Below are 26,480 nucleotides of genomic sequence, written 5' to 3'. Positions count from 1 at the left end.
GCAGTGTCATTAATTCTTATTTTTTAAGAAAACAGATTATTAAAATGACCGTTTTGAAATGTCTGGAAAAGCCTTTTACCTAAAACTTGATCGTCTTGTTAGATCTTTTTCTTAAATTACAAATTTATGTGTTAGGTAAGAAATAGAAAATCCTCATCGTCGTCTTCCGATTCATTGAAAGACAGGCCACTCATGTGTCCAGCAAGATATGAATCCATTTCAGTCGCCTCCCATTCAAAGTCTTCTTCCCATGGACGTGATCCTGGAAGTTTAGGTCCGTTTTAAATAATTTTAAATGCAGCTGCAATAACAGTCAAAAGTTTGTAATTTTTTTAGTCTCTTCTGCTCACCAAGCCTGCATTTATTTGATCCAAAGTACAGCAAAAACTGTACAACTTTGAAATATTTTTACTATTTAAAATAAATATTTTCTATTTGAATATATTTTAAAATGTAAACATTTTTAGCATCATTATTCCAGTCACATGATCCTTCAGAAATCGATCTAATATTCTGATTTGCTGCTAAAAAAAAACATGTATTATTTTTTATTTTGCTGAAAACAGCTAAGGAGAATTTGTTCAGGTTTCTTTGATGAATGGAAGAACAGCATTTATCTGAAATAGAAATCTTTTGTAACATTATAAATGTCTTTATCATAACTTTTGATCAGTTTAAAGAATCCTTGCTAAATAAAGTATTAATTTCTATCATTTATTTTCAAAGAAAAAATGATACTGACTCTAAGCTTTTGAATGATATAAGTGTATAATTTTACAAAAGCTTTTTATTTCAGATGCTGATCTTTGGATCTTTCTATTCATCAAAGAATCCTGAAAAAATGTACTTGACTGTTTTAAATATTGTTAATAATAATAATAAATGTTTTTTGAACAGCAAATCAGCATATTAGAATGATTTCTGAAGGATCATGTGACAAAATATATTCAAATAGAAAGCAGTTATTTTAAATAGTCAATATTTCACAATATTACTGCTTTTGCTGTATTTTGGATCAAATTTGCAGACTTAGTGAGCAGAAGAGATTTCTTGAAAAAAAAAAACTTGACTGGTAGTGTATATGCTTTAAATAAGCATAGAGAAGCAAAAATTATACTACACTATTTAGTCTGTAAAGTAACAAACTTACCCCGTGAAGAAGCATGTTTTGTAATGGTAGTCTTCCTCTTTCTTGAACCTGTTGTGTTTGATTTTGCAAATCCAGAAGACACTCTGTAGAAGTTAAATATTAGAATCACAGCTATTTCTTTCAACAGTATTTGAATATTTTTTGCAGGTGGCATTATTTTCTTACCTTTGATGATTGGCGATTTTTGGTAATGTTGTTTTTCTGACTTTATTCGAGGTTGAAGATCTCTTTCCACTTTCTTTTGTCTTTCTTGTAGATGTACTTTGAGAATTTGTCTTGTGCTCCTCTTGTGGGGTGTATGTTGACATCTGCCGTTTCACGTTTAGATTCACATTCACATCTGGCACTAAATATGAAGTATATTAAGTTGTAATAAATGGTCTTGCTGATACAGGCAAATATGCTTATATTATAAGAGGCGATGTGTCACCTGTCCTGATACAGCGGTGTAATACATTCATATAGTGCTGACATATTAACTGCCGCATGTGCTCTTTACTGTAGGCCTCTGCGATACTGTATAGAAAACGCTTCTGTCCGGGTGTCAGGCCCGGGTGCTGAAAATGAGAGTGAATGTGAATTTTGAGTTACTTTTTTAAAATTGTCATTTTATTAGATATCAGATGTATTTATCAATTCACTGCAAATATATATAATTTAATATGTTTGTTTGTTGTAATAAGTCTCTTATGCTCTCCAATACAGTAACAGCAGCAATATTATGAAATATTATTACAATTTTAAATAACGTTTTTCTATTTGAATATATTTTAAAATATAATTCATTCCAGTGATGGCAAAGCTACATTTTCAGCAGCCAAAAATTCAGCTTTGTCATCACAACAATAAACATAATTGTAAAATATATTCAAGTAAAAAACAGTTATTTTACATTTGTAATAATACTTCAAAATATTGCTGTTTTAATGTCATTTTAATAAAAGAAATTCATAGGAGACTTCTTTTTATAAAACAAACTTTTGCCCGGTAGTGTATATGTTCAAGGAATACCTGTAAAAATGGAGCAGCAGTTATGGTTTTAGGAATAAGAATAGTTTTAATGCCTCGATCTTGTTCTGGCACTTGTACAGTTGCAGGTCTTTGTATTTTCTGTCCAAATACTGAGTTTGCTTTCCCTGGATAAAGAGAAAAATGAAGTCCTTTAATATTTAGTTACAGTCAGGTAATAGTTTGCTACACATAATAGTTGTTTGTCTTCAAAGGGTTTTTTGGATGCCTGTTTGGTCCCATTCAATTGGGTCAGAGACTCTGGTTACTCTGTCCAAATTATACAGGTGTAATGTTTCTGTAATTTACACAGATTGAGCTTGCTACTGTAGCCGTATGGAAAAAACCTGTCACGTTTCTAGGGTTGTGTTTTGAGTTCAAATTTACTAATGCAGATGTACAGTTGAAGTCAAAGAATCAGCAAAATGTTTATTATTTTACCAAAATAAGAGGGATCATACAAAATGCATGTTGTTTTTTATTTACTACTGACCTGAATAAGATATTTCACATAAAAAGATGTTTACATATAGTGAAAATAATAGTTGAATTTAAAAAAAAAAATGACCCCATTCAAAAGTTTACATACGCTTGATTCTTAATACTACAGAAAAATCCTTCAGGTCCCTCAAATTCTTTGTTTTTTCAGCATTTTGTGTATTTGAACCCTTTCCACCAATGACTGTATGATATTGAGATCCATCTTTTCACACTGAGGACAACTGAGGGACTCATATGCAACTATTACAGAAGGTTCAAACGCTCATTGATGCTCCAGAAGGAAAAATGATACATTAAGAGCCAAGGGGTGAAAACTTTTTGAATTTGAAGATCAGAGTAAATTGAACTTATTTTGTCTTCTGAGAAAAAATTAAGTATTTTCTGTAGATTCTGAAGGGCAGTACTAAATGAAAAATATATATATATATTTAGGCAAAATAAGAAAAATATACACATCGTCATTCTGTTCAAAAGTTTTCACCCCCCAGTTATTATTTTCTCTTGTGGACTATATATAATAACATACCTTATTCAGGTCAGTACTAAATAAAAAAATAACATGAATTTTGTATGATCCCTTATTTTGGTAAAATAATTACCATTTACCAATTATCATACAAGAAAATGTTTCACTTCAACTATACAGTATACATAACAGAATGCAGTAGAAATGCAGTGATGTGATTCAACAATTTTAGGACAGTACAACATGCAAAATAATGCAATGTTAATACAAAATTAATTTAAAGTGACTCTTTTTTCGTATAGGACAATTCAATAAGTTTATAGAAAGTGGAAAATTAGCTGACATAATTTTAACTTTGTAAATCATCTTAAGTATCTTGTTAATTACAAATTGTGTAATTTAACCAATAAAACCTACACAAACTTTGTAAAATTATAAGAGAATTTAGGTTACGTTATATATGTGATTATATTGCCAATCTGTTTAATTAATAATGATATATAGAACAAACTTACCAGTTTGCACATGGTTAAGACCAGATGGCCTGTCGAGACATTATATCATATGAAATACATAATTTATCTGACAACAACACACAAGTAATTTGCAAAGCCGTTATGATATCCTGAGGCTTACCTTGGCAAAAATGACTTTTTGTGGTACGGACGACTTTTATCGTTGTTTTCAAGGAATTTCACCTGCTTTTTCATGCCGGAGTGTTACCTGAACTGAGACTTGTAGAATATTTACAAGTGATATAAGGCGACCTGTAATCCCATCCGATATTGCGCGTGCGTGCGCGCTCAGCGTTTTCAGTGTTTGGACCTCAGCGGGCTTCCGTAGGTGACGCAAAAACAGCATGGCTACTGTAGATATTGGCAGTGGAACACATTGCTAAGGCAAAAAAAACAAAAACGTTTTTTGGTGAAATAAGTGAAAACGACATACCATCTAGAGCTGCTGGAGCAATGCCTCGATACGCGCAACTAGTAATGGGTCCTGCCGGAAGTGGAAAGGTAAGTTAGTACCAGGAGGACTAGTTGGGCTAACATACTAAGTTAAATTATCAATAATATTTATGATTTTATTTTATTGTGTGCATATTTATGCTGAAGTGGTAAATGTAAAACACCAGTCTGTACTGCATCTATCGTATTTAATTTAGTCTAAGTACAATACTCGTCTTGAAACATTAATATATCGTAACTTACTATGAGGTATTATGATTTTTCATATTAAATCCGAATTGTTTTCTGTATTATTCAGAGTACTTACTGTGCCACAATGTTAGAGCATTGTCAGGCCCTCAACCGATCAGTACAGGTGGTGAATCTGGATCCAGCTGCAGAGCATTTTCAGTATCCTGTCATGGCAGGTTAGAAATCAACATATACACACAGAGAGATATACACTCTCACATCTTTTAAGCAGTTTATATCAGAAGGTTCTTAGGATCATGAGGAACAATTAGGGCTGGGCGATATGGCTGAAAACTATATCACGATATCAGTGTTTCATATCGGTCGATATCGATAATTATTGATATTTTTATGACCCATTTAAAATAAGGACCAGGAGAAAAATATATTACACTCAAGCATTTTTATTTTAAACTTAACCTTCCTCTGATCATAATCCCCTTAGTTATTAAGACAGAAATGTCAACAACCATGCAAAACTCAAATAATTAAAATGTAAACATAAGTCTAAAGTCACAATATACACTTAATTATCTCTTAATCCTCAATTTAAACCCCATTCATTGTCGATGAAGTGAATGGTCAAGCTAATGTATGACCCAGAAGTACGGCTTGACCACAGGTTAGAGGTTGTTGCAAAGTACTTGGCTGATAATATTTATTTCTGCACAGATTGCTGGTTGCCAGTAGCCAACATTACTTATTTCCCGGTACTTTAACCTATACTTTGTGTAATAACAAAAATATTTATTTAAGTGAAAAAATAAGTCCAAAACTTTCAACATTTTGAACAATAGGGCCTTACAATCTTTTTTTTTTTTTTTTCAGAAATTCTTGTTTTATTTTTTCTGATAATCAAATGAAAGCAAAATCACTGATTTATTTTTAAAAATAAAAATAAACGGAGCTTTACTGTTAAAATTAATACATAGAATAAAAATTATATTCAGTTAAAAAAGGTTTAATAATAATAGTATTTTTTCAACAATTAAGTGGTGACTCTTTATTTTATTTTTTATCATATATATTGTTTTATGTAAATTATTTAAATGTGAATATATAAACACCTACATTATACTGTACAGTAATACAAGACTAATATTGTTCTGTTACATGTTAAACCGTACATTTATTTTGACAGGTTGCCGTGAAGTTTCAGTGTGTAATACAGTATGAATGATGCTAGTTTCACTAATGAAACGGTAAAATTGACAAAAAGTGACACTCACAGCAGCTTTGGAGATGTATTTATTGGAGTTTGTCTGTTCATGTGAGATGCAAAGGCCAAAAATTAGCGGGAGCGTCACGTGTGCAGTATGCGTGTAGTGAAAATAAAACGCGTCTCCTCCATTCATACATATAACGTTAGAGGCAAACGGAACATGCAGGATTCTTATTGAAACGGTCTTTTTGCATTTCAGTTTTCACAGACACTAGTTCATATCGCGATCTGAATTCATTAACAGACCAACTTTTGATTTATTGTTCCAAAAATCGACGAATTCCGCGGCATTCCGCCCTATAGTAAAGTCCGTTTTTATGAATGGAGTCCGCGATCCCGTCTGTGAGGAGACATTGTAAACACACGATCATGTAGAGACAGAAATCAAATGCCGTCGTGTAAATAAGATAAATAACATAAGGCTATTTAGTTTGTTTAATACAACAACATGGACCCGTTCTGTAGGAAAGATAACCTTAACTTCTATTGTGATCTGGCGCTATGAACTGAACGTTAAAGGGGGGCTGGGCGGGCCGACGAAGAATACAAAATATCGAACGTTTTATCGAACACATTTTTTATCTCTTGTCTATCGCGATATATATCGTTATCGTTTTATCGCCCAGCCCTAGGAACAATTATAGTCAAGTGTTCTCAAGCATTTCACTGGTAGACTCTGTAATGTGAAGACAGTAATTGTGTCATTATTTACATAGTTTAAATTATTTACACTACCAGTCAAAAGTTTTTGAACAGATTTTTTTATGATTTTTAGTCTCTTTTGCTCACCAAGCCTGCATTTATTTGAAGTACAGCAAAAACAGTAAAATTGAATAATATTTTTACTATTTAAAAAATACCTTTTCTATTTGAATATATTTAAAAATGTCATTTATTTCTGTGATTTCAAAGCTGAATGTTTAGCATCATTCTAATATTTTGATTTGCTGCTCAAAAGACATTTATTATTGTTATTATTATTACTTTTATGTTGAAAACAGCTGAGTAGAATTTTTACCGGTTTCTTTGATTAATAGAAAGTTCAGAAGTACAGCATTTCTCTGAAATATAAATCTTTTGTAACATTATAAATGTCTTTATCATCAATTTAAAGCATCCTTGCTAAATATAAGTATTAATTTCTATAATTTCTTTACACAAAAAAAATAAATAAAAAATTATACCGGTGTAGACACGGTGTTACTATTCAAAAACTTTTGTGTAAATTAAGAAAAATGAGAAAGTTAAAAAAAAACAATGCATACAAATAAAATGATTTCAATATTTATTATTTGTAAGTAAGATTTAAAAAAAAAATCTAATAATAAATTAAATAACCATGTAATGAAATATTAGAAATTTGAATTTCATTATAATTATTTAAAGTTAATAGGTCAGAGTCTTCTAATAAATACTTTTACACTTCATATTTTACAAATTCATACATTTCATACAATTTGTATTTCATAACTAGGGTTGCAACTGCCCCACCTCAAAGCCAAGGTTGCCAATATTGAACATTTTAGCATTTGATATTAAGTTAAAAACAACATCCCACACAAAGTGCAAGTTTACATTCAAAAGCCTTTTTTTTTGCCAAAACATTCAATCACACTCCCTTTTCTCAGACAGAGAATAGGGACCATGAGCTCAATAAATGTAATATCTGTAACATGCTTATTTTAAAAGACATTTAATGTGTTTTGTTACAATTTTCACCGTAAACAGATGTTCGAGAATTGATCCAGGTAGATGACGTTATGGAGGATGACTCTCTGAGATTCGGCCCTAATGGAGGACTGATTTTCTGTATGGAGTACTTCGCTAACAACTTTGACTGGCTGGAGGAGAGTCTTGGTCATGTGGAGGATGACTACATACTGTTTGATTGCCCTGGTAAGAGGTGATGTACCAGATTGATCTACCATGCTGTTGTAGATTGGCATGGAATGATACTGAGATAAAGAGCATTTTGTCCTCTGAACTGCAGGTCAGATCGAGCTCTACACACATCTGCCTGTAATGAAGCAGCTTGTGGAGCAACTGCAGCAATGGGAGTTTCGCGTGTGTGGAGTCTTCCTGGTTGACTCACAGTTCATGGTCGAGACCTTCAAGGTAATGAAGTCTGTTTTGGCAAGCATGGGATTTTTTGCGATTTGGTTAACACATTATTGCAATTGTAAAAACCTAACTTTTATATTGGTTGTAATTTTTTTTTAAATCTAGTTTATCTCTGGAGTTATGGCTGCTTTGAGTGCTATGGTGATGCTAGAAATCCCACATGTCAACATAATGACCAAAATGGATCTACTCAGTCCAAAGGCTAAGAAGGAAATAGAGAAGTATGTTTATGTAATGCAATCCATTTATAAATGACTTTAACCTAGATTTAGATGACACAACAGTGTTTTTTGTTTTATTTGCAGGTATCTAGACCCGGATATGTACTCAATGATGGAGGACAACTCTGTATCTTTGAGAAGCAAGAAATTCAGTAAATTAACCAAGGCCATATGTGGTTTGGTAAGTTAGAATGGCAAGGTTCTGCCTTCTGTAGAGGCATTGATAAATAAAGTGTGATTTTTCAATTACAATCATTCTGTAGTAAATTTCTAAGACAGCACTGTTTTTTTTAGATTGATGACTACAGTATGGTTCGATTCCTGCCCTTTGACCGCACTGATGAGGAGGGCGTCAACATTGTCCTGCAGCACATTGATTTCTCTATACAGTATGGTGAAGACCTAGAGTTTAAAGAGCCCAAGGTTTGTGCATAAGATTACTGTCATATGCTATGAACTAATGATTGCTCAAAGATATACACTACCAGTCAAAAGTTGTTGTTGTTTTGTTTTGTTTTTTTTAAGAAGTCTCTTCTGCTCCCCAAGCCTGCATTTGTTTAATCCAAAGTATGGCAAAACAGTAACATTTTGAAATATTTTGACTATTTAAAATAACTGTTTTCTAATTGAATTTATTTTAAAATGTCATTTATTCTTGTGATTTCAAAGCTGAATTTTAGCATCATTATTCCAGTCACATGATCCTTCAGAAATCATTCTAATATTCTGATTTGCTGCTCAAAAAAAACATTTACTGTTATTATGTTAAAAACAACTGAGTAGAATTTTTTCCAGGTTTCTTTGATGAATAGAAAGTTCAGAAGAACAGCATTTATCTGAAATAGAACTATCTTTATTAATGTCTTTATCATCACCTTTGATTAATTTAAAGCAACTTGCTAAATAAAAGTATTAATTTCTATAATTTCTTCCCCCCAAAAAAATAAAGCTTTTGAATGGTATAGTGTATAGTGTTACAAAAGCTGTTTATTTCAGATAAATGCTGATCTTTGAATCACAGGAATAAATTACATTTAAAAATATCTATTCAAATAGAAAACAGTTATTTTAAATAGTAAAAATATTTCATAATTTTACTATTTTACTGTACTTTGGATCAAATAAATGCAGGCTTGGTGAGCAGAAGAGACTTCTTAAAAAAACATCTTACTGTTCGAAAACTTTTGACTGTAAAATCAGTTTGATTTTACAACAAAAATAGCATTTTGCACATTAAATCGCATTTTTCTTCCTTAGGAACTTCTTGAAGAGGAACCCAGTAACACAAATTTTGATGAACTCTTCCAAGACAGAGATGATTCTTGAGTGAGGACGGAGATCATACTGTGAAGCCATCCAGACTTGTTCCACTAATTCAGAGTTCCATTTATTTAAACTATATTTTGTCATATTCATTCATGTCATTAGTTGACGGATGCAACCGTAACCCATGCTATGCCTCAATCTTAGCAGAGTTTTATAAAACGAAATCCATTTTTTAGAAGTCTATATTTATTTTTGCAATAAAAATATGGAAATGACAAACGTGGTGTTTTAAATTTATTTAAAAATTCTGTCATTACATAGTCAAACCAAAAATTATTCAAACACCAGATATGATTTTTGGTATTTCTTTTTACTACTGGGTGCAGGACGCTATAGTTCATTTATGTAAGTGAGGATGCCCAGATAGCACACGTACATCTGCAAGATGTCTGTTAAAGCTCTCTTGATCTGGAAAGCATCTGCTGTGTACAAACCTCTGGCAGATGTCTGTCGTCTTAAAGACATCTAATAGATGTATATTTGACATCTGATAGGAAACGTCCAATAGACGTATTGCAGATGAGCAAACCACGTCTTGCAGATGTCAAATATACGTCTCCGAGATGTGCGGGTCCTAAAATAGCAAAATAAAGTAAACTGTGACATATTATACCCAGAAATTCTTCATACAGTGGACTACTAGTAAAACTGATCAAAATTTAGGACCAAAAATTATTCAGACACTTGACCTGACCATGTTTTCCTCAAGTGTTATTTTCTTTAATTGCTAATGTGGCCTTTTTACACTACAGACTGAACAAAATTAAGCATTGCTTGATAATTGGTCAACGAAATGCTGATAGTTGTGTAAATCATGTGATACTAACATTTGTGTAAATGTTTGGTTGATTGTAATCCATTACAGACCTTTCTATCAAAGTTATCTGACATTACCAAGATGAATTTGTTCTGAAATATGACAGTTCTTGTCATATTTTATTACTATTTTCTAAACTATAGCGAATAACCTATGATAATGTAAGAAATGTTAAAGATGTCTGAATAAATTTTAGTTTGACTATGTCATAACTGTTAGAACCCTGCTGAAAAAAATCAGCTAATACCAGCCTAGGCTGGTTGGCTGGTCTTAGCTGGTTTAAGCTGGAAGTAGCTGGTTTTAGCTGGTCTCCTAGCCTGGCCAGGGTTAGGTTAGGGTTAGGCTGCTTTTAGCTGGTTGTTTCCCAGCCTGGCCGGGCTGGAAAAGTGGCCAAAACCCCTCTAAAACCAGCCTGCCTTCCAGCTATGACCAGCTAAAACCAGGCTGGTTGACCAGCTAAAACCAGCCAACCAGCCTAGGCTGGTTTTAGCTGTTTTGACGGAGACATATGGAATAGTAGTTAATCATTATGAGTTCTTCAATAGTGGTCCGTTAAACTTAAATATTTGCCCCCAGTCATGAATATTTGGGGTTATATAACGTTATATCCTTGTTAAAACCTAATGCTCTGCTATTGTTTTGGTAGGCAGGTCGATAGGTTTTGACTGCTATGAAATCAAAATGATGTGGACATTTTTGTTAAAATTCACATGTGACATATTTAGACTACTTAAACGAAGTAATATTAAAAATCTTAAAAGATTTCAGAACTGAGACAACTTCGGCGCCCCTCAGTGGTTATGGCCTGATATTGTACTGGAAACTTCCTGTATCGGTGTTGGGTGGGACAGCGGAAGCGGCAGCTCGCAACAGCGCTGACATATTCATTTTTGGCTGCTAGAATTTGGGACATATTGTACCAAAATGCCGGTAAGGAATCTTTAAATGTATCTATTTAGACGATAAGCGCAATTGTTTGCGTTATGAGCAGTTAATTCTGCCACGTTTTAGAGCAGCGGCGAACTAGAAAAAATATTTTAGCGTTATTAGCCATAGAGCTAACCTGCACATCATCATACTCTGGACATTTTTCTACAAATTTAACAGTTTTACAAATACTCATTGTATTATGTGTTTGAACTGTATCCATTATTGTCAAATATGTATATGTACGTGTCAGAAGTATGATGCTAGGAATCTTATTTGTGCATCTCTTCATGATGCAAACAACAGGATTTCCTCATTTGCATTCAGCTCACTTAGATTTTCTTTAAACATTGGTCATTTTAAAACAAATTTGCTATGTTAAAGAAATAATATATGACTTTTGACTTGTGTTTTATGTAATTTTTCACTCTTCAGGCTTACCACTCAAGCCTGATGGATTCAGACACCAAACTGGTGGGGAATATGGCATTGCTGCCCCTCAGAACACAGTTTAAAGGTCCTGCTCCTAAAGAAAGTAAGACAGGTTTGCTTGTTTCTAAGCAGAGAATAGAGTTGTGTGTGGTTCTTCCTTAAATGGCCATTGCTACCAAAGGGTATTTGACAAATCAACTCTTCCTTCCTGTTTCTATATTCAGCCAAAGACACAGACATTGTCGATGAGGCCATCTACTACTTCAAAGCCAATGTTTTCTTCAAGAACTATGAAATTAAGGTAAAGCGATTGACCTACAGAACAGTAGACTGTGCAGGAGCCTGAAAAATGCCTTGCGTGCCTTAACATGCATTTATAGCTCTGACCTGAGAGAGAAGAACACATATTCTCTCTGTATCCTGATTTAGACTCTTTACATGCACTGCCAGTCAAAAGTTTTTGAACAGTAAGATTTTTGTATGTTTTTTAAAGAAGCCTTTTCTGCTCAACAAGCCTGTATTTATTTGATCCAAAGTACAGTAACAGTAAAATAATAACTGCTTTCTATTTGAATGTATTTTAGAAATGTAATTTATTTTTGTGATTTCAAAGCTGAATTTTTAGCACCAGTACTTTAGTCATATGATCCCCCTTACATCTATTTTGCGGCACAAAAAAACATTTAGTAGAATTTCTTCAGGTTTCTTTGATGAATAGAAAGCTCAGAAGAACAGCATTTATCTGAAATAGAAATCTTTTGTAACATTATAAATGTCTTTAATATCACTTTTGATTAATTTAAAGCGTCCTTGCTAAATAAAAGTATTAATTTCTATAACTTCTTTCCCAAAGAAAAGATACTGACTCAAAGCTTTTGAATGGTATAGTGTATAATGTTACAAAAAAAAATTATTTCAGATAAATGCTGATCTTTAGATCTTTCTATTCATCAAAGAATCCTGAAAAAAATACTAAACTGTTTTAAATATGGATAATAATAATAATAATAGTAATACATTTTTATTGAACAGCAAATCAGAATATTATAATTATTTCTGAAGGATCATGTGACACTGAAGACTGAAGTAATGATGCTGAAAATGTAGCTTTGATCACAGGAATAAATTACATTTTAAAACATGTTCAAATAGAAAAGTTATTTAAATAGTACAAATATTTTAAAATTTGACTGCTTTTGCTGTAGTTTGAATCAAAAAAATGCAGGCTTGGTGAGCAGAAGAGCCTTAAAAAAATACTGAAAGTCTCAGAGTTCAAAAACTTTTGACTGGTACACTCACATAGTTTTTGCAACTTAGTCAGGTTTAATATCACTTTTATCGTTGAGTATTTGTATTGGAATATTCACTTTTTCTTCTTTTGATAGAATGAGGCAGATCGAACTTTGATCTACACCACTCTTTACATCTCTGAATGCCTCAAGAAGCTCCAGAAGGTAACTATTGAAGAATAATAACTATTAAATTGTTCTCATAGTTAATCCATCATACTTATCTAACTACAATCTCATACATGATTTATAGTGCAGTTCAAGGGGTCAGGGAGAGAAGGAGATGTACACGCTGGGAATTACCAACTTTCCCATCCCTGGAGAACCTGGCTTCCCTCTGAATGCGATGTATGTTAAACCCTCTAACAAACAGGAGGAAGGTAAGGCACAATGAAGTCAAAACTCAAACTCAACTGTTATTGATGATTACAGAATTGATGTAGATACCTTGTTTTTCTCCTGGACAGAAACGATGAGGGGTTACCTGCAACAAATCCGACAGGAGACCGGACTGAGATTGTGTGACCGCGTGTTCGACCCTCAGACAGACAAACCAAGCAAGGTTAGTCAAATCATGATTGACAAAAGCAAGGGCTTTGTGTATTGTGACATAATTTATGACATACACTTCCGATCAAAAGTAGATTTTTTAATGTTTTTTAAAGAAGCCTCTTCTGCTTGCCAAAGCCTGCATTTATTTATTTAAGTACAGCAAGAACTGTACAATTTTGAAATATTATTTACTATTTAAAATAACTGTTTTCTATTTGAATATATTTTAAAATGTCATTTATTCCTGTGATTTTAATGCTGAAGTTTTAGCATTATTACTCCAGCCACATGATCCTTCAGAAATCATTCTAAAATTCGGATTTGCTGTTCAAGAAACATTTTGGCGGGGGTAAAGAAGAAAATTAACACTTATTTAGTGAGGATGCTTTAAATTGATTAAACGTGATGATAAAGACATTTATAATGTTACAGAAGATTTCTGTTTCAGAAAAATGCTGTTCTTCTGAACTTTCTATTCATCAAAGAAACCTGAAAAAGTTATGCATAATAATAAATGTTTTTTGAGCAGCAAATCAGAATATTAGAATGATTTCTAAAGAATCATGTGACTGGAGTAGTGATGCTGAAAATTCAGCTTCAAAATCAAAGGAAAAAATTACATTTTAAAATATATTCAAATAGAAAACAGTTATTTTAAATAGTAAAAATATTTCAAAATGTTGCTGTTTTTGCTGTACTTTGGATCAAATAAATGCAGGCTTAGTGAGTAAAAATCTTGTTTCCTCCAAAGTCTTGTTACTGTAATACAAACTAAAAATGGTTGCTTTTGAGAAAAGCATAATGATGTTTTTTTTGGTCGTTTGTTTTTTACATTTTAAAAACATTGAAGCACATTTTCTTCCATAGTCCTGTTACTGTAAAAAAAAAAGATAAAAAAATTGAGAAATGCAAATATTTTTTAATGACTATTAAGCACATTGCTTGCAAGAAACCTGGCCATTTCTTAACCTTTTTTTTTTTGTTTGTTTATTTGAGATTCATCAAAAAATTGAGTAATGATATTAAACTAAATTCTAATCAAATGTTGATAATCATTCCAAAATCTATTTATCTTCTACAGTGGTGGGTGTGCTTTGTCAAGAAACAGTTCATGAACAAAAGTCTGTCTGCACCTGGCCAGTAACAAAACCACTCAGGATCTCTCTTGGTATTTCAACGTGGGATATGGATGCATTGTTTTGGTCGACATCTATTTTTGTCTTGTTTTTTTCTTTAATGTGTATGCGAGCGTGTTTACCCTGATTCTGTCGAAGATTTTTTACTGGTGATATCAAGTATATTTGATTTCTGGCCTGTCGTATAAAACAGGAGCCGATCAAATAAAAATCTATTAAAGAGAAACCGCATCTGCGTGAGTGAATAAAAACATAAGAAAATTGAAAATAAAATGAAACGGCTGTCATCATATACACACCCTTAAAGGATTAGTTCACTTCCAGAACAAAATTTAACATATAATGTACTTACCCCCTTGTCGTGTTCATGTCTTTCTTTCTTCAGTCATAAAAAAATTGTTTTTTGAGGAAAACATTTCAGGATTTCACTCCATATAATGGATATGTATGGTGCCCCCAAGTTTGAACTTCCAAAATGTAGTTTAAATGCAGCTTCAAAGGGCTCTAAACGATCCCAGCCGAGGAAGAAGGGTCTTATCTAGCGAAAAAATCGATTATTTTCGAAACAAATTGACAATTAATATACTTTTTAACCTCAAATGCTTGTCTCGTCTCTGCAATGTGCATGGGTAGTCTGTGTAATCCAGGTCAATACAGTTAGGGTAGGTTGAACAACTCCCATCTCGTTTTCATCTTCAACTTCAAAATCTTCCTAGAATGCGGTTTAACCCTTTTTTGTAGAGGGCGTATGATCTTGTTTGTTCACTTTGCAAACACTGGGTCTGTACTTCTGCAGCGATGTAGGATGATTTTGAAATTGGGGAAGAAAACCAGATAGGGTTTTTTTTCGACATACCCTAACTGTACTGACCAGGATTTCATAGGCTATGCATGTGCATCAGAGACGAGACAAGATGAGTATTTGAGGTTAAAAAGTATATAAATTGTCAATTTCTTTCGAAAATAACGATCAATTCACTAGACCCTTCTTCCTCGACTGGGGCATTTTGGAAGTTCAAACTTGGGGTCACCATACCCATTATATAGACAGAAATCCTGAAATGTTTGCCTCAAAAAACTTTTTTTTACGACTGAAGAAAGAAAGACATGAACATCTTGGATGACAAGGGATAAGTTCTGGAAGTTCTGGAAGTGAACTAATCCTTTAAGCACAAAAGAAGATTTTATGAAAATGGTTGGTAACCAAGCTGTTAACGGTAGCCATTGACTTCAATAGTATGGATAAAAACACACACAAAAAAACTTTGGTATTCAACAGAAGAAACTCATGACAACAGAACTAGCATTTTTGGACAAACTATTCACCTTTTTCTTCAACACAGAAGTAAGTCTATGGGTGAGACTTCCAATTCATTATCCACTATAGGAAAATGATAAGACGAATAACGCGTAGTAAACGGTTTGCACTATAAATCAGTGTGCTAATGATTAAGATAATAGATCAAAAAGACACCAATTTGCAATATCAAGCAACAAAATGAGCAGTTTTGTACAGCTAAAATTACCTGGACGCGCCGGACAGTGTTAATTTTGACAGCAAATTTTGATTTAGTTTTAGTCATAGTCTTTTGACTAAAATGCCATTTCGTTTTAGTCATATTTTAGTCATCTGCATTGCTTTTAGTTTTAGTCGACTAAATCTACTCAAATCTAATGGGTTTAGTTACAGTGTAAAGCATTTATTAAACATTTCTCTAAAATGACCAAACTCATTATGTAGGTTTGATATTTTGATATTAGGGCTACTAGTGACTTAGTCAAGAGTAGTGAGTGATTTTCTGTCTTTCTTTTGTTGCTTGATTAACATCAATGCAATCAATAGGAACTAAATATTGCTGTTTTCCCTTTGAAACCAAACGCACGGATGTAATGTACTGATATGCGTCTTATACTCTCCTAATTGTTAGTTTTTTTGTTTTTCCGTTCATGAGGCGCGAAAGAGTAACTTACTAGTGTGCTGTGTAAGAGGCGCTCAGAAAACCGGACCGAATTGAGCTCTCTTTTGCATCGTCAAATTTATCAATATGTCTGCTCTTCTCTTACTCCCAGATATTTTTTAACGATTTATGAGACGTGCAGCAAATATATACCAGCTTATGTCCCACAGGATAGATCAGTAGGCTATGATAGCGTTCATATTTACCGCGCAGCAAATTTGTTCTGAATGAACCTCTTCCTAAATCGTCCCTCCCTAACATTTTCATCTCGTTTTTATTCGTTGACGAAAATGTCAATTGATTTTAGTCATAGTTTTTATCATTTAAAACGAGTTATTTCGTTATCGTCTCGGTCAGTGAAAAAATGTCATTGAGGAATAAACACTGGACGCGGAAAAGACCGTAAGCCAGACCCATAAAATTTACAAATGGGGAGGAAAAAGGTGGATATCTTGAAAGGTTTTCATCTAATATTTAATTTCAATTCACAAAAACAAAATTTAATAGTTTCGCTTAACAAAAACAACACTGCTTGGTGTGTAGTGAGTTCATAATAATCGTTTTATTTATCTGAACTTATTAAAGAGCATAAATGATTGCTGGAGGAAGAAATTACATTCCTTCAAATTTAGTGCTCAAAAACCAATATTCAGCCAAGAACCACACAAACTGGAGAAAAGTAAGTTTCACACCAGTAATACATCACTGGATCAAATCAAAACATGACTGAGACCAACTAAAAATGCACAACTTATTGCTTAAAATCATTTTCTGTCTTTTGAGCAAGTTACATTTGCATTAGTACACAACACCAAATGAGAGATGTGATGTATTGCCAAGAATCGTATGCACCTTTAGAAGTTGAGGTAACTGCTTTTGACATGACTGACAAACAGGACAAAGGCGAAGAAAACGTAAGGACAAACACTAGATATGTAAGACAAATGCTACATTTTAATGAGCAATTACATGATGGGGCCTTCAAGAAACAGAAGAGTGAATAGAATAGCCATAAATGAGATTACAAAACTACATGTGGTGGTGGGGAAACGTCACAAACAAATGACAGATAGAGCTATGGTACAATACATCATATTTACATACACGAAAAATACAGCTTTTGAGCTTACCATTTATACAAAAAATATTCTCTGTCTCTCATGCAAATATCTAACTTTTTGGTTTGTCCAAAAGAGGATTCCAGCTCAAAAAACTGACTAGATGTTGAGACGGACTTGACATCACTGAATACAATTTTCCGTTCCGGTAGGAGAACAACTTAAGGCAGCAGAGAAAGAGATGGCCCTTTGAGAGACATCTGCAGTATTGTTTTGTTGTTGTTGTTTTTTTAAGGGAATAGGGCTGTCATGTCAGTGAGAAGGGAAATCAGCATCGATTCTGACCATCAGCCTCTACTAGTACCATAAATGCACAAAACACGGCAGAATTGCATAAAAGACTTTGTTCAAAATTGATGGCTCAGTGGCAGATAAAAAAGCGAGTCAAAACACAAGTGTCATGCAGTACATTTCATCATAATTAAGATAATAAATAATTCAGACACACTAGAGGGTGGAGGGTAATCGACATTAACGAAACGTGCTGCAACTCACACATTCAGAGAAAAAAAAAAGTATATTCTACGGTGGCTTTGCTCAGATATCCTTAAAATGGTGCAAACCCAAATACCTGGTGACTGAAATAAAGGTGATTGCCTATTAAAGTTTGTAATATTGGCATATCTAGGGGGCTGGTTAGAATTCGATACACACGATGAAGCTTTGCCACACATTAACGTTGATCCAACATATCAGTTAAACCTATTAAATTGATATGAGCTTGTCATGGGTTTGAAAATCAATGCTGAAATAAATCCTGAAACTGAAACGTCTGTCTTTGACCTCAGGATGTGGAGATGGCAACTGATATGTTTAAACAAATGAAACGGTGATGGGGCGTTTAGTCGAACGCCATTTCTTGGCTTTTCCTCACACAGCGGGCGACTTTTCTCTTGAACTCTCCGTTGGGATCCTCTCGCCATTCTTTCTGCAAGTCAAACACAAATTTAAACTTTTTAAAAGAGAGTAAAGAAAACTTAAGGAATAAACTAAAGGGAACGCAATACATCAATATAATTATTAGGGATGTGCATGAGTACTCGATTAATCGATTACTCGAACCCATCAGCGACGATCGAGCATGAAAATGACGATCGATTGACTAAAAATTTGCGGGGCTTCAATTGCCGTTGTTTTAAAGAAACGGGAGAAGCGCATCCACTACTTTATGATTGGCACGTAGTTCAAGCTCACATGCATTTTGTGTAGATAAATACAATTTGCAATATAACATTTACATATTTATGTATCTAGGCTATGTGATTAATTTTATATACAATGCGTCATGTAGAAAAAGCGTTTCAGCTTCACCTCATGCTGTTATTTCTTTTAAATGTTTACTGTATACTGTGATGCAAACGCCCCGCCCCTTGCTTAAACTCCACCCCCGATTAATCGAGTACTCGTTTCTCAAACCTGTGGATTAATCGAAATGAAATATGATCAGAAATGCCCATCCCTAATAATTATCTTCTAAATGTAAATGTATATGGAGCACAAAATGAAAATAGCCACTAACCAATGTCCATTATTAAAAAAAAAAAAAAAACAACAACAAAAAACCTTTGCCCTGTATGGAAGCCAATTTCTGGTACTGAATAAAATCTTTTAAAAAGGAAACCACAACTTTTTATCTTACAATTCTGACTTTTTTCTTACAATTGCAAGTTGGATCAAGACAATTGAGAGAGCTTTAGTCATTGCTTCATAGAAAAAAAGGACATAAACTGGCATTTAAAACCTATTTTGTTTAAATTAATTGACATTTTGGAGTGAAATTAGAAAAAATGCATGGTAATGTATCCATGTGCCATGCATTTCCTTAAAAAAAAAAAATGAATAAACTCATTGCATTTAGTACATTTTGATGAAAGGATAAAGTCACCATAAAATCTAAATGGACAATTCCTATTTTTATGAAATATTTTGGAATATTAATGAATTTTTTATTATAAATAAGAGTTACAGCAAGTTTTATATAGGTATATTTTATATTTTTAAAACCAAGTAAAGAAAACGTCAGAAAAGAAAGAAACTGAAAGAAATGCAATACATCAATATAATTATCGTCTAAATGTAAATGTCTAGGGAGCACAAAATGATTTGTATTAGCAACAACAAAAAAACTTTGCTCCATATGGAAACCCATTTTCGTCACTGAATAAAAAATACTTCCAAAAGGTAATTGCAACTTTTTATCTCACAATTATAGGACTTTTTTTTCTCACAATTGCATTTACATCTCGCAAATCAGACTTTTTTTTTCAGAATTGCGTGATATAAACTTGTAATTGTGAGTTATAAAGTCAAAATAGCCAAATATAAATTCACAATTGTGAGAAAGTTCAAATTTAATCAATTAAAACTTGGAAATCTGAGTTTGTATCCCACTATTCTTACTTTATAACTTGCAATTGTAAGTTTATATTTGTAATTTCTGACATTTATTTTCAGATTTATTTTCAAAATTGTGGAGTTATATTGTAACGCAATAAATTTTGAATTTATATCATGCAATACTGTGGAAAAAAAAAAATCAGAACTGAGATTAAATCTCAAATTCCATTTTATAACTCACAATTGCGGGTTTATATCTCACAATTTTGAATTTATATCATGCAATACTAAGAAAAAGTCAGAACTGTGAGTTCATATTGTAGGATTACAAATTTAAGAAATGTTGATCATATGTTCTGACAAAGCTTCACAGGAAAATCTAAAGTGAAGTATATTCTATTTAGCTTCTAAAGGTACAGATGATGACATTCTAAGAAGATCAAATCAGGCAGCCCAGGTGTCTGAGACATTAACCTTTTGTTCTCAAGCTACAGCGATGCCTTTGTCTCTATGATAATGTGAAGGTATGGGCAATACTGTCAGACTGATTGGATTAGCACCTATGCCTATGAATGACACTGTTATGATAATGAGATCAGGGCTGGGGAACTCTGGTAACGGGCTGATTCCTGTACTGCATTTGCATGCTTTGTTTAGATTGACGCCACCTCTATGTAATCCTCCCCCTGGAAATATATTTAAACTGTATTGTATCTGACATTAGTCAGACGACTTTTGATGACTGCAGCGAACGAACAGCTAGGATCTCAATAAAGAGAAACTTCTGCTTCAAGATATCCAAAACGTCTCCTGGTCTCTGAGAAAAGTTCACAACAGTTTTGGTGCCGTGACCCGGATAGAGTTCCAGCTCCTTCACCTGAATCCAGATTGAAAACAGCAAGCTCAACAGAACATCTGCTTTCAAGACTGCATCTTTTGGAATCCAGAGCGAAACTTCCAGCTGAACAAAGGTTTCCATGAATCTTCCTTTACAACCAAGGGTTGGTGAGTGCTACTCTATCCAAAAGAACCGCTAAAGACCAGTACATATAGTTATCCTCTGCGCCGTCAGAGAAGAGTTAACAGACAGCTGTAGGGTTTAGTTAACTAAGTTATCCTCTAAAGGTGTTCTTTTAGAGATGAAAAGTTACCCTCTGTTCACTCAGGGAAGATTAACATTACGTTAATATTTGTTCACCCTCTGTTTTTCTGGCAGGGAAGAATTGTTTATCCTCTGTTCACCCAGGGAAGTTTAGCATTACGTGCTAATATCTGTTATCCTCTGTTTTAAGCAGGGAAGTTTAGCATTAAAGTGCTAAAATTTGTTATCCACTGTTTTGGCAGAGAAGTTTAGCATTAAGTGCTAGTAGTTTGTGTTGTCCTCTGTTAGTTCAGGGAAGGTTAACAATAGTTGATCTGTGTTAACAAGCGTACCCTCTGTTGATCAGAGAAGTTTTAGTGTTGTGATTGCGTGGTAGCAAAGCAAACTTGAAAAATGGTTAGAAAGAATGCTAGGCTAATTCCAACCACAGAGAAAGGTGGACTAGCTACGCCATTATGGACAGACGATGAGTTTAAATCATTGTTAGGAGAGCATATGGACTCAATAGTGACTGAGTCAGTAAAATTTGATTTGACAAAGAAATTTGGTATTGATCCAGATAAAGTTTGGTCAATTGAAGAATGCAAAAAGGTACTCGGAACATGTATCCGAAAGAAAAACCTAAAAGGCATTATCTGCTGCCACAGAGAATTTACACTATCGTTAGCACAAGAACAGGCTCAGTGTATCACTAAGTTGAAAGAACAAAACCAACAGCTGCACAATAGATTGTCCCGTTTCACTAAAAAGGTGGGCTATAACCAGGCTTCAACCAAAATTGATTCAAAAGACCAACAGTCAGATGAAAGCTATCCTGACTTACAGTCTTCATGTAGACAAGACAGTAGCAATACTATAACGATGGAGGAAAATGCAGTAAATTCAGTGAAGGTTTGTGGTGCTAGGAGAAGATCTCAGGGAATTGAAAATGTTCCTCCCAACTCTTCTGTTGTTCAGGTACAAGCAATTGCAAGAATGCTTGGACCTAAAGACATAGAGAGATTGTCCCAGAGCTTACCTTCAGCACGCACAGGTTTTTCTGAATTCAGAAGAGCATTGAACAGCAAAATGCGTCTTTATGACATGTCGTTAGCAGAAGTCACACAGCTGATGTCACAAATTCTAACTGAATCTGAATTCAACAGTTTTGAGTCTGCTGTTACTTCTGAACTACAACATGCCAATAAAGGCGATTTGAGAGAAGGTGTTTTAAAAATTCTAAAGAATATCATAGGACCCAAAACAGACTGGTCCAGAATCACTAACTGTGTGCAAAAGAAGGATGAAACTGTAAGTGAGTACACTGAAAGGTTTTGTCAGTCAGCTGCAGCATACAGTGGAATAGCTGACACTCCAGAGAAGGTGCTAGATGATAAAGGACCACTAGCTCGTACATGGTTTGATGGTCTTTTAACAGAATATAGAAATGCACTGCCTTTCTTAGATCTCACATGGTCCAATAGAACCCTGCAAAGCAACTTGGACAGGTTAGCTATTTGGGAAAGAAACTCTGATGTTAAAGCCAGAGTAAAGATTGCAGCAGCTTCCTTTAAGTTGAAAACAGAGAACCGACAGGAAAATAAATGTCCTAAGAGAGAGGGTAGTTGTCATTACTGCGGAAAACCTGGACACTTGATGAAAGAATGCAGGAAAAACAAAAAATACGTAAAAGAAATGAACAATGTAAATCAGCTTTTACACAGTCTGCTAGCAATGCTAAAACAGCACCTCCCCACTACACCAAACTCACTGGGCAGCTTGCTGAGGTGCTAACTGCTAAGGCTGTGAATTCTTAATTACCCCAGTAATCTACAACAAAGATGAAAGACTCTTTGTTAACACAACAAAGGGAAGTTGAATATCACTCCCCCCAAACTTGGGGACACTTGGTTAAGAACACTCAGCCATACCAGAATATTTTATTCAGTAACCCATCCTCTGTTATGATGTCTACCAGGACTGATGTTTAATTAGAGGACTGAAATGTAGTGATTGCATTGTTTTGGAAATACATGTATTTTTGTTCTGCTTTAGGAACTTATGTCTCACACTATACAGTGTGCACAACACTTAAAGGGACAGATTAGGACACACAAACCAGTGAGGAGCCCAGGAAAGAACCGAAGTGCAATAAGCCTCGGGGGCCAATCCTGCGGTGAACATTTCCTGATAGGTTTTTCCCCTTTAGTACTTTTAATCCCCACCTCACTGGTCTATAGGTGTCAAATTAAGATTAGGTTAAGAAAAAAAAACACTATACGATCACTAGAATTTTAATGTAATAATTAAAACCACTATACGATCAACAAAAGTCTAAAAACGTCTATGCATGAATACTGCTGGTCTGCTGTTTCTTTGTTTTCTTGTGCTTCAGGTGTATATACCAAGTCATCTTCATACGCGAAACCCTGGTGTGAAGCATTACTTCAGACATCCATGAACAAGCTTCATGAGGACAAAGAGTCATCTGAGTGAATCTACGTGGGAAACAGACTACAGAAAACAGACTTCACAGCTATTCAGGCGCCATAGACTTCAAGACTTCCACTCTTATGCTACATGATTTTCTGTGACATCATGTAGTTTGTACGACATTTTACCATCCCATTGTCGCACGTGTCAACAATTATGGTTCTGAAAAGAACTATTACACCTAAGTAAATCTAGGACAAGACACAGGATAATGTTATATGTGCCTGTAACTTTTACAAGTTACATGACTGCAAGATGGGGCTTATGTTAACCAACATAGGCTACAGAATGGACTTATGGAGGTTTAAATTTGTTTTATGTGAGAGTTATTAGAACTCTCAAAGAGGGGATTGTAGGATTACAAATTTAAGAAATGTTGATCATATGTTCTGACAAAGCTTCACAGGAAAATCTAAAGTGAAGTATATTCTATTTAGCTTCTAAAGGTACAGATGATGACATTCTAAGAAGATCAAATCAGGCAGCCCAGGTGTCTGAGACATTAACCTTTTGTTCTCAAGCTACAGCGATGCCTTTGTCTCTATGATAATGTGAAGGTATGGGCAATACTGTCAGACTGATTGGATTAGCACCTATGCCTATGAATGACACTGTTATGATAATGAGATCAGGGCTGGGGAACTCTGGTAACGGGCTGATTCCTGTACTGCATTTGCATGCTTTGTTTAGATTGACGCCACCTCTATGTAATCCTCCCCCTGGAAATATATTTAAACTGTATTGTATCTGACATTAGTCAGACGACTTTTGATGACTGCAGCGAACGAACAGCTAGGATCTCAATAAAGAGAAACTTCTGCTTCAAGATATCCAAAACGTCTCCTGGTCTCTGAGAAAAGTTCACAACAATATCTCACAATTTTGATTTTATAACTCGCAATTGCGGGTTTGCATCTCACAATTTTGAATTTATATCACGCAATACTGAGAAAAAACAAGTCAGAATTGCGAGTTTATATCTCAATTCTAAGGAGGGGAAATTATAATTGCGAGACATTTAAAAAAAAAAAAGTTGTGAGATACAAACTGACCATTACCTTTTTCTCATTTTTTATTCAGTGGTGTAAACAGGCTTCCATAGCTCTCAACCACTAAAATATGGGAATAACTTTTACTGTACAATCTGATCACAAATGGATGTTAATTTTGATTGCATGCCAACTTCATCAAATCATCAAAAATCAGTAAACTTACAGCTGCGTCCACGTTGGCGGGCGAGTCTCCGTTGGGGTCAGCTAACATGGAGATCACACTAATCATGATGGTCTCTACAGTGTGGATGGGCAGCCAACGCTCCTCAGGTTTCTCATAGCCAAATTTGTCCTCTCCAGGCTCATGTAGGATGGAAATGCACACATCTCCGTTCTTTGCGACTAGTTAAGAGATGAAGAATTACATCAATGTCTGCCACTACAGGGACAACGATTTCGCCAGCATGCACTCACCATTAGGATGCCAGATCTCTGTAACAAACTTCATCTTGGGAGGCCGAAGTGGATAATCATGAGGGAAATTGAGATGTGCCTTAAAAAATCCACCTTCACTGTAAATCAAAAACAGAAATATGAGCAAATGGTTTAGTTTGAAGACTAGATAAGTCAACTGGCCAATCTTTCAGCTTAACCCAAACACCACATGGCTGGTAACAGGATTGGTTAACTTACAACAGTGTGTCTTGAGGGCCAATCACGACAACCTCCCACTGGTAGATATCATCATCATCAATAAGACCTGCAGAAAAACCTTCCACTGGGTTTTTGTTGAGCTCTGTAAGAAAACCAACTTATATTATTTAAAAAAATAAATAAATAAATAAAAGCTATATCTATTGTGTATTTTGATTACTTGATGTATTAAAATCGATTGATTTTAATATGCAGGTATAAAGACCAAAGATCGTTATGTACTTATATGCATGTGATTATATTAAAAGCTTAAATAATTAGCTTTTTTGTTTCATAATTTGCTCACTGCATACTAACACGTGTCAGCTGATACTCTAACCGGTAAACTTCGTTTTTACACTCATTGCTATTGTTTACAAATATCTAAAATAGCTTGTTTAAAAAATGGTTTGTTTTCTTAAAATAAAAGGTATAAGCTTTGTGGCCAACATGTTTATACCTCCCAACTTATTAGGCGCTAGCATGCTAGCAAAGCCTTCTGACCTTATTACTTTACAAGTGGAAATACGAAGCGTGTAAGTTCTTACACAAACACTGTTAAACACTATATACTTTAGTTAAAGAAATCAAATGGTGTGGATAAAAATAGTTAGTATGATATTATTTTGTACTATTCACGCTAACAGTTAGCCACCTACCTGCTAGCTGTTTTCGCAGAAGCAGGGCCGATTGCTCAGTCATTTTATTTCAACTAATGTTAACAAAACAAATAATGTCTCCAACGAGAATGGGACGAAATAAAACCAGAGAAATCAATGTTGGCAATCAAAGTTGTTCGACACGCAGCACTTCAGCAGAGTGGGTTTGATATCTACTTCACATGCGCCGAGAACCGATACATGTGATACACTGCCACTGAACTCAAGGCTGTGTGTCACTAGTTAGTTGACTACTACAACAGTTTTGAGCGAGCATCTTTTTGGGCGAGTTCCCATTGACCCAAAATGCTGTCTATGTGGGTGTATCACTAGGTTTTGAAACACAGCCAAAGTAAACGCGACCAACCACATTTTTGTTGACAATTCTGCTGAATATTGGTGATCTTTTCTCATTAGCAAAAACGTAATTTAAATCGCTAATATCAAACGTTTATTTTTACCAATATAATTTAGAAATATATATATATTTTAATTTTGAATAGATGTTGAATATGTGCACAGTTATAAATGTGTAGCAGTGCTAACTAAAACTTTATCATTATCGGTGATAAAATAAAATAAGTAAATTAATAAATATTAGATGAAAAACGTAAAATTTAGAAACGCATTAAAATAATTAAACTTAAAAATGCTGCCTTAGCTATTAAAATCACTATAACTAAAACTGAAATAATGGAAATAGGAAATAGTTTTATATTCTTTTGATAAAATAAAATGAAATTTAAAATACATAAAAAAACGTAAAACTTGAAAAAAAAATG

The 26,480-nt window shown here is 34.1% G+C and overlaps 4 protein-coding genes across 4 annotated transcripts; 2 read left to right on the top strand and 2 right to left on the bottom strand.

Annotated features, from left to right (window-relative positions):
- Nucleotide 1: 1 nt before the first annotated feature.
- On the bottom strand, nucleotides 2–3,896 carry LOC141292356 (protein FAM216A). Its single transcript, XM_073824364.1, has 7 exons — nucleotides 3,762–3,896; nucleotides 3,641–3,669; nucleotides 2,162–2,286; nucleotides 1,581–1,707; nucleotides 1,316–1,496; nucleotides 1,151–1,233; nucleotides 2–262 (listed from the first exon to the last, which is right to left on the bottom strand). The coding sequence occupies exons 1-7, from the start codon at nucleotides 3,833–3,835 to the stop codon at nucleotides 132–134; spliced, it is 750 nt and encodes a 249-aa protein (XP_073680465.1). The 5' UTR covers nucleotides 3,836–3,896; the 3' UTR covers nucleotides 2–131.
- Nucleotides 3,897–3,979: 83 nt separating this feature from the next.
- gpn3 (GPN-loop GTPase 3) lies at nucleotides 3,980–9,433 on the top strand. The gene is made up of 8 exons (XM_073824926.1): nucleotides 3,980–4,141; nucleotides 4,392–4,500; nucleotides 7,275–7,442; nucleotides 7,537–7,661; nucleotides 7,773–7,888; nucleotides 7,973–8,069; nucleotides 8,183–8,311; nucleotides 9,146–9,433. Exons 1-8 carry the CDS (start codon nucleotides 4,094–4,096, stop codon nucleotides 9,212–9,214), a joined length of 861 nt encoding a protein of 286 aa, XP_073681027.1. The 5' UTR covers nucleotides 3,980–4,093; the 3' UTR covers nucleotides 9,215–9,433.
- Nucleotides 9,434–10,858: 1,425 nt separating this feature from the next.
- Nucleotides 10,859–14,593, top strand: arpc3 (actin related protein 2/3 complex, subunit 3). The gene is made up of 7 exons (XM_073824830.1): nucleotides 10,859–10,961; nucleotides 11,394–11,493; nucleotides 11,615–11,691; nucleotides 12,776–12,844; nucleotides 12,933–13,059; nucleotides 13,147–13,241; nucleotides 14,313–14,593. Exons 1-7 carry the CDS (start codon nucleotides 10,956–10,958, stop codon nucleotides 14,373–14,375), a joined length of 537 nt encoding a protein of 178 aa, XP_073680931.1. The 5' UTR covers nucleotides 10,859–10,955; the 3' UTR covers nucleotides 14,376–14,593.
- A 2,668-nt stretch (nucleotides 14,594–17,261) lies between these two features.
- Nucleotides 17,262–25,915, bottom strand: ube2g1b (ubiquitin-conjugating enzyme E2G 1b (UBC7 homolog, yeast)). The gene is made up of 5 exons (XM_073824571.1): nucleotides 25,699–25,915; nucleotides 25,040–25,142; nucleotides 24,821–24,918; nucleotides 24,570–24,748; nucleotides 17,262–18,371 (listed from the first exon to the last, which is right to left on the bottom strand). The coding sequence occupies exons 1-5, from the start codon at nucleotides 25,739–25,741 to the stop codon at nucleotides 18,285–18,287; spliced, it is 510 nt and encodes a 169-aa protein (XP_073680672.1). The 5' UTR covers nucleotides 25,742–25,915; the 3' UTR covers nucleotides 17,262–18,284.
- Between the last annotated feature and the right edge of the window lie 565 nt (nucleotides 25,916–26,480).

The sequence above is a fragment of the Garra rufa genome, chromosome 19 (assembly GCF_049309525.1).
Source record: "Garra rufa chromosome 19, GarRuf1.0, whole genome shotgun sequence".
Lineage (NCBI taxonomy): Eukaryota > Metazoa > Chordata > Actinopteri > Cypriniformes > Cyprinidae > Garra > Garra rufa.
Note: the sequence above shows the minus strand (reverse complement) of the source record. Positions and strands in the feature narration are given on the sequence as shown.

Excerpts from the sequence above, each read along its gene's own strand:
- LOC141292356 (XM_073824364.1), bottom strand. The coding sequence starts at position 3,835 with ATGAAAAAGCAGGTGAAATTCCTTGAAAACAACGATAAAAGTCGTCCG. Across the intron at positions 3,670-3,761 it reads AAAAAGTCATTTTTGCCAAG|GCCATCTGGTCTTAACCATG; the intron begins GTAAGCCTCAGG and ends ATGTCTCGACAG. Across the intron at positions 1,234-1,315 it reads AAAATCGCCAATCATCAAAG|AGTGTCTTCTGGATTTGCAA; the intron begins GTAAGAAAATAA and ends TAACTTCTACAG.
- gpn3 (XM_073824926.1), top strand. The coding sequence starts at position 4,094 with ATGCCTCGATACGCGCAACTAGTAATGGGTCCTGCCGGAAGTGGAAAG. Across the intron at positions 4,501-7,274 it reads TCAGTATCCTGTCATGGCAG|ATGTTCGAGAATTGATCCAG; the intron begins GTTAGAAATCAA and ends CACCGTAAACAG. Across the intron at positions 7,662-7,772 it reads TCATGGTCGAGACCTTCAAG|TTTATCTCTGGAGTTATGGC; the intron begins GTAATGAAGTCT and ends TTTTAAATCTAG.
- arpc3 (XM_073824830.1), top strand. Across the intron at positions 11,692-12,775 it reads TCAAGAACTATGAAATTAAG|AATGAGGCAGATCGAACTTT; the intron begins GTAAAGCGATTG and ends TTCTTTTGATAG. Across the intron at positions 12,845-12,932 it reads GCCTCAAGAAGCTCCAGAAG|TGCAGTTCAAGGGGTCAGGG; the intron begins GTAACTATTGAA and ends CATGATTTATAG.
- ube2g1b (XM_073824571.1), bottom strand. The coding sequence starts at position 25,741 with ATGACTGAGCAATCGGCCCTGCTTCTGCGAAAACAGCTAGCAG. Across the intron at positions 25,143-25,698 it reads TCTGCGAAAACAGCTAGCAG|AGCTCAACAAAAACCCAGTG; the intron begins GTAGGTGGCTAA and ends GTTTTCTTACAG. Across the intron at positions 18,372-24,569 it reads CCGCCAACGTGGACGCAGCT|AAAGAATGGCGAGAGGATCC; the intron begins GTAAGTTTACTG and ends TTTGACTTGCAG.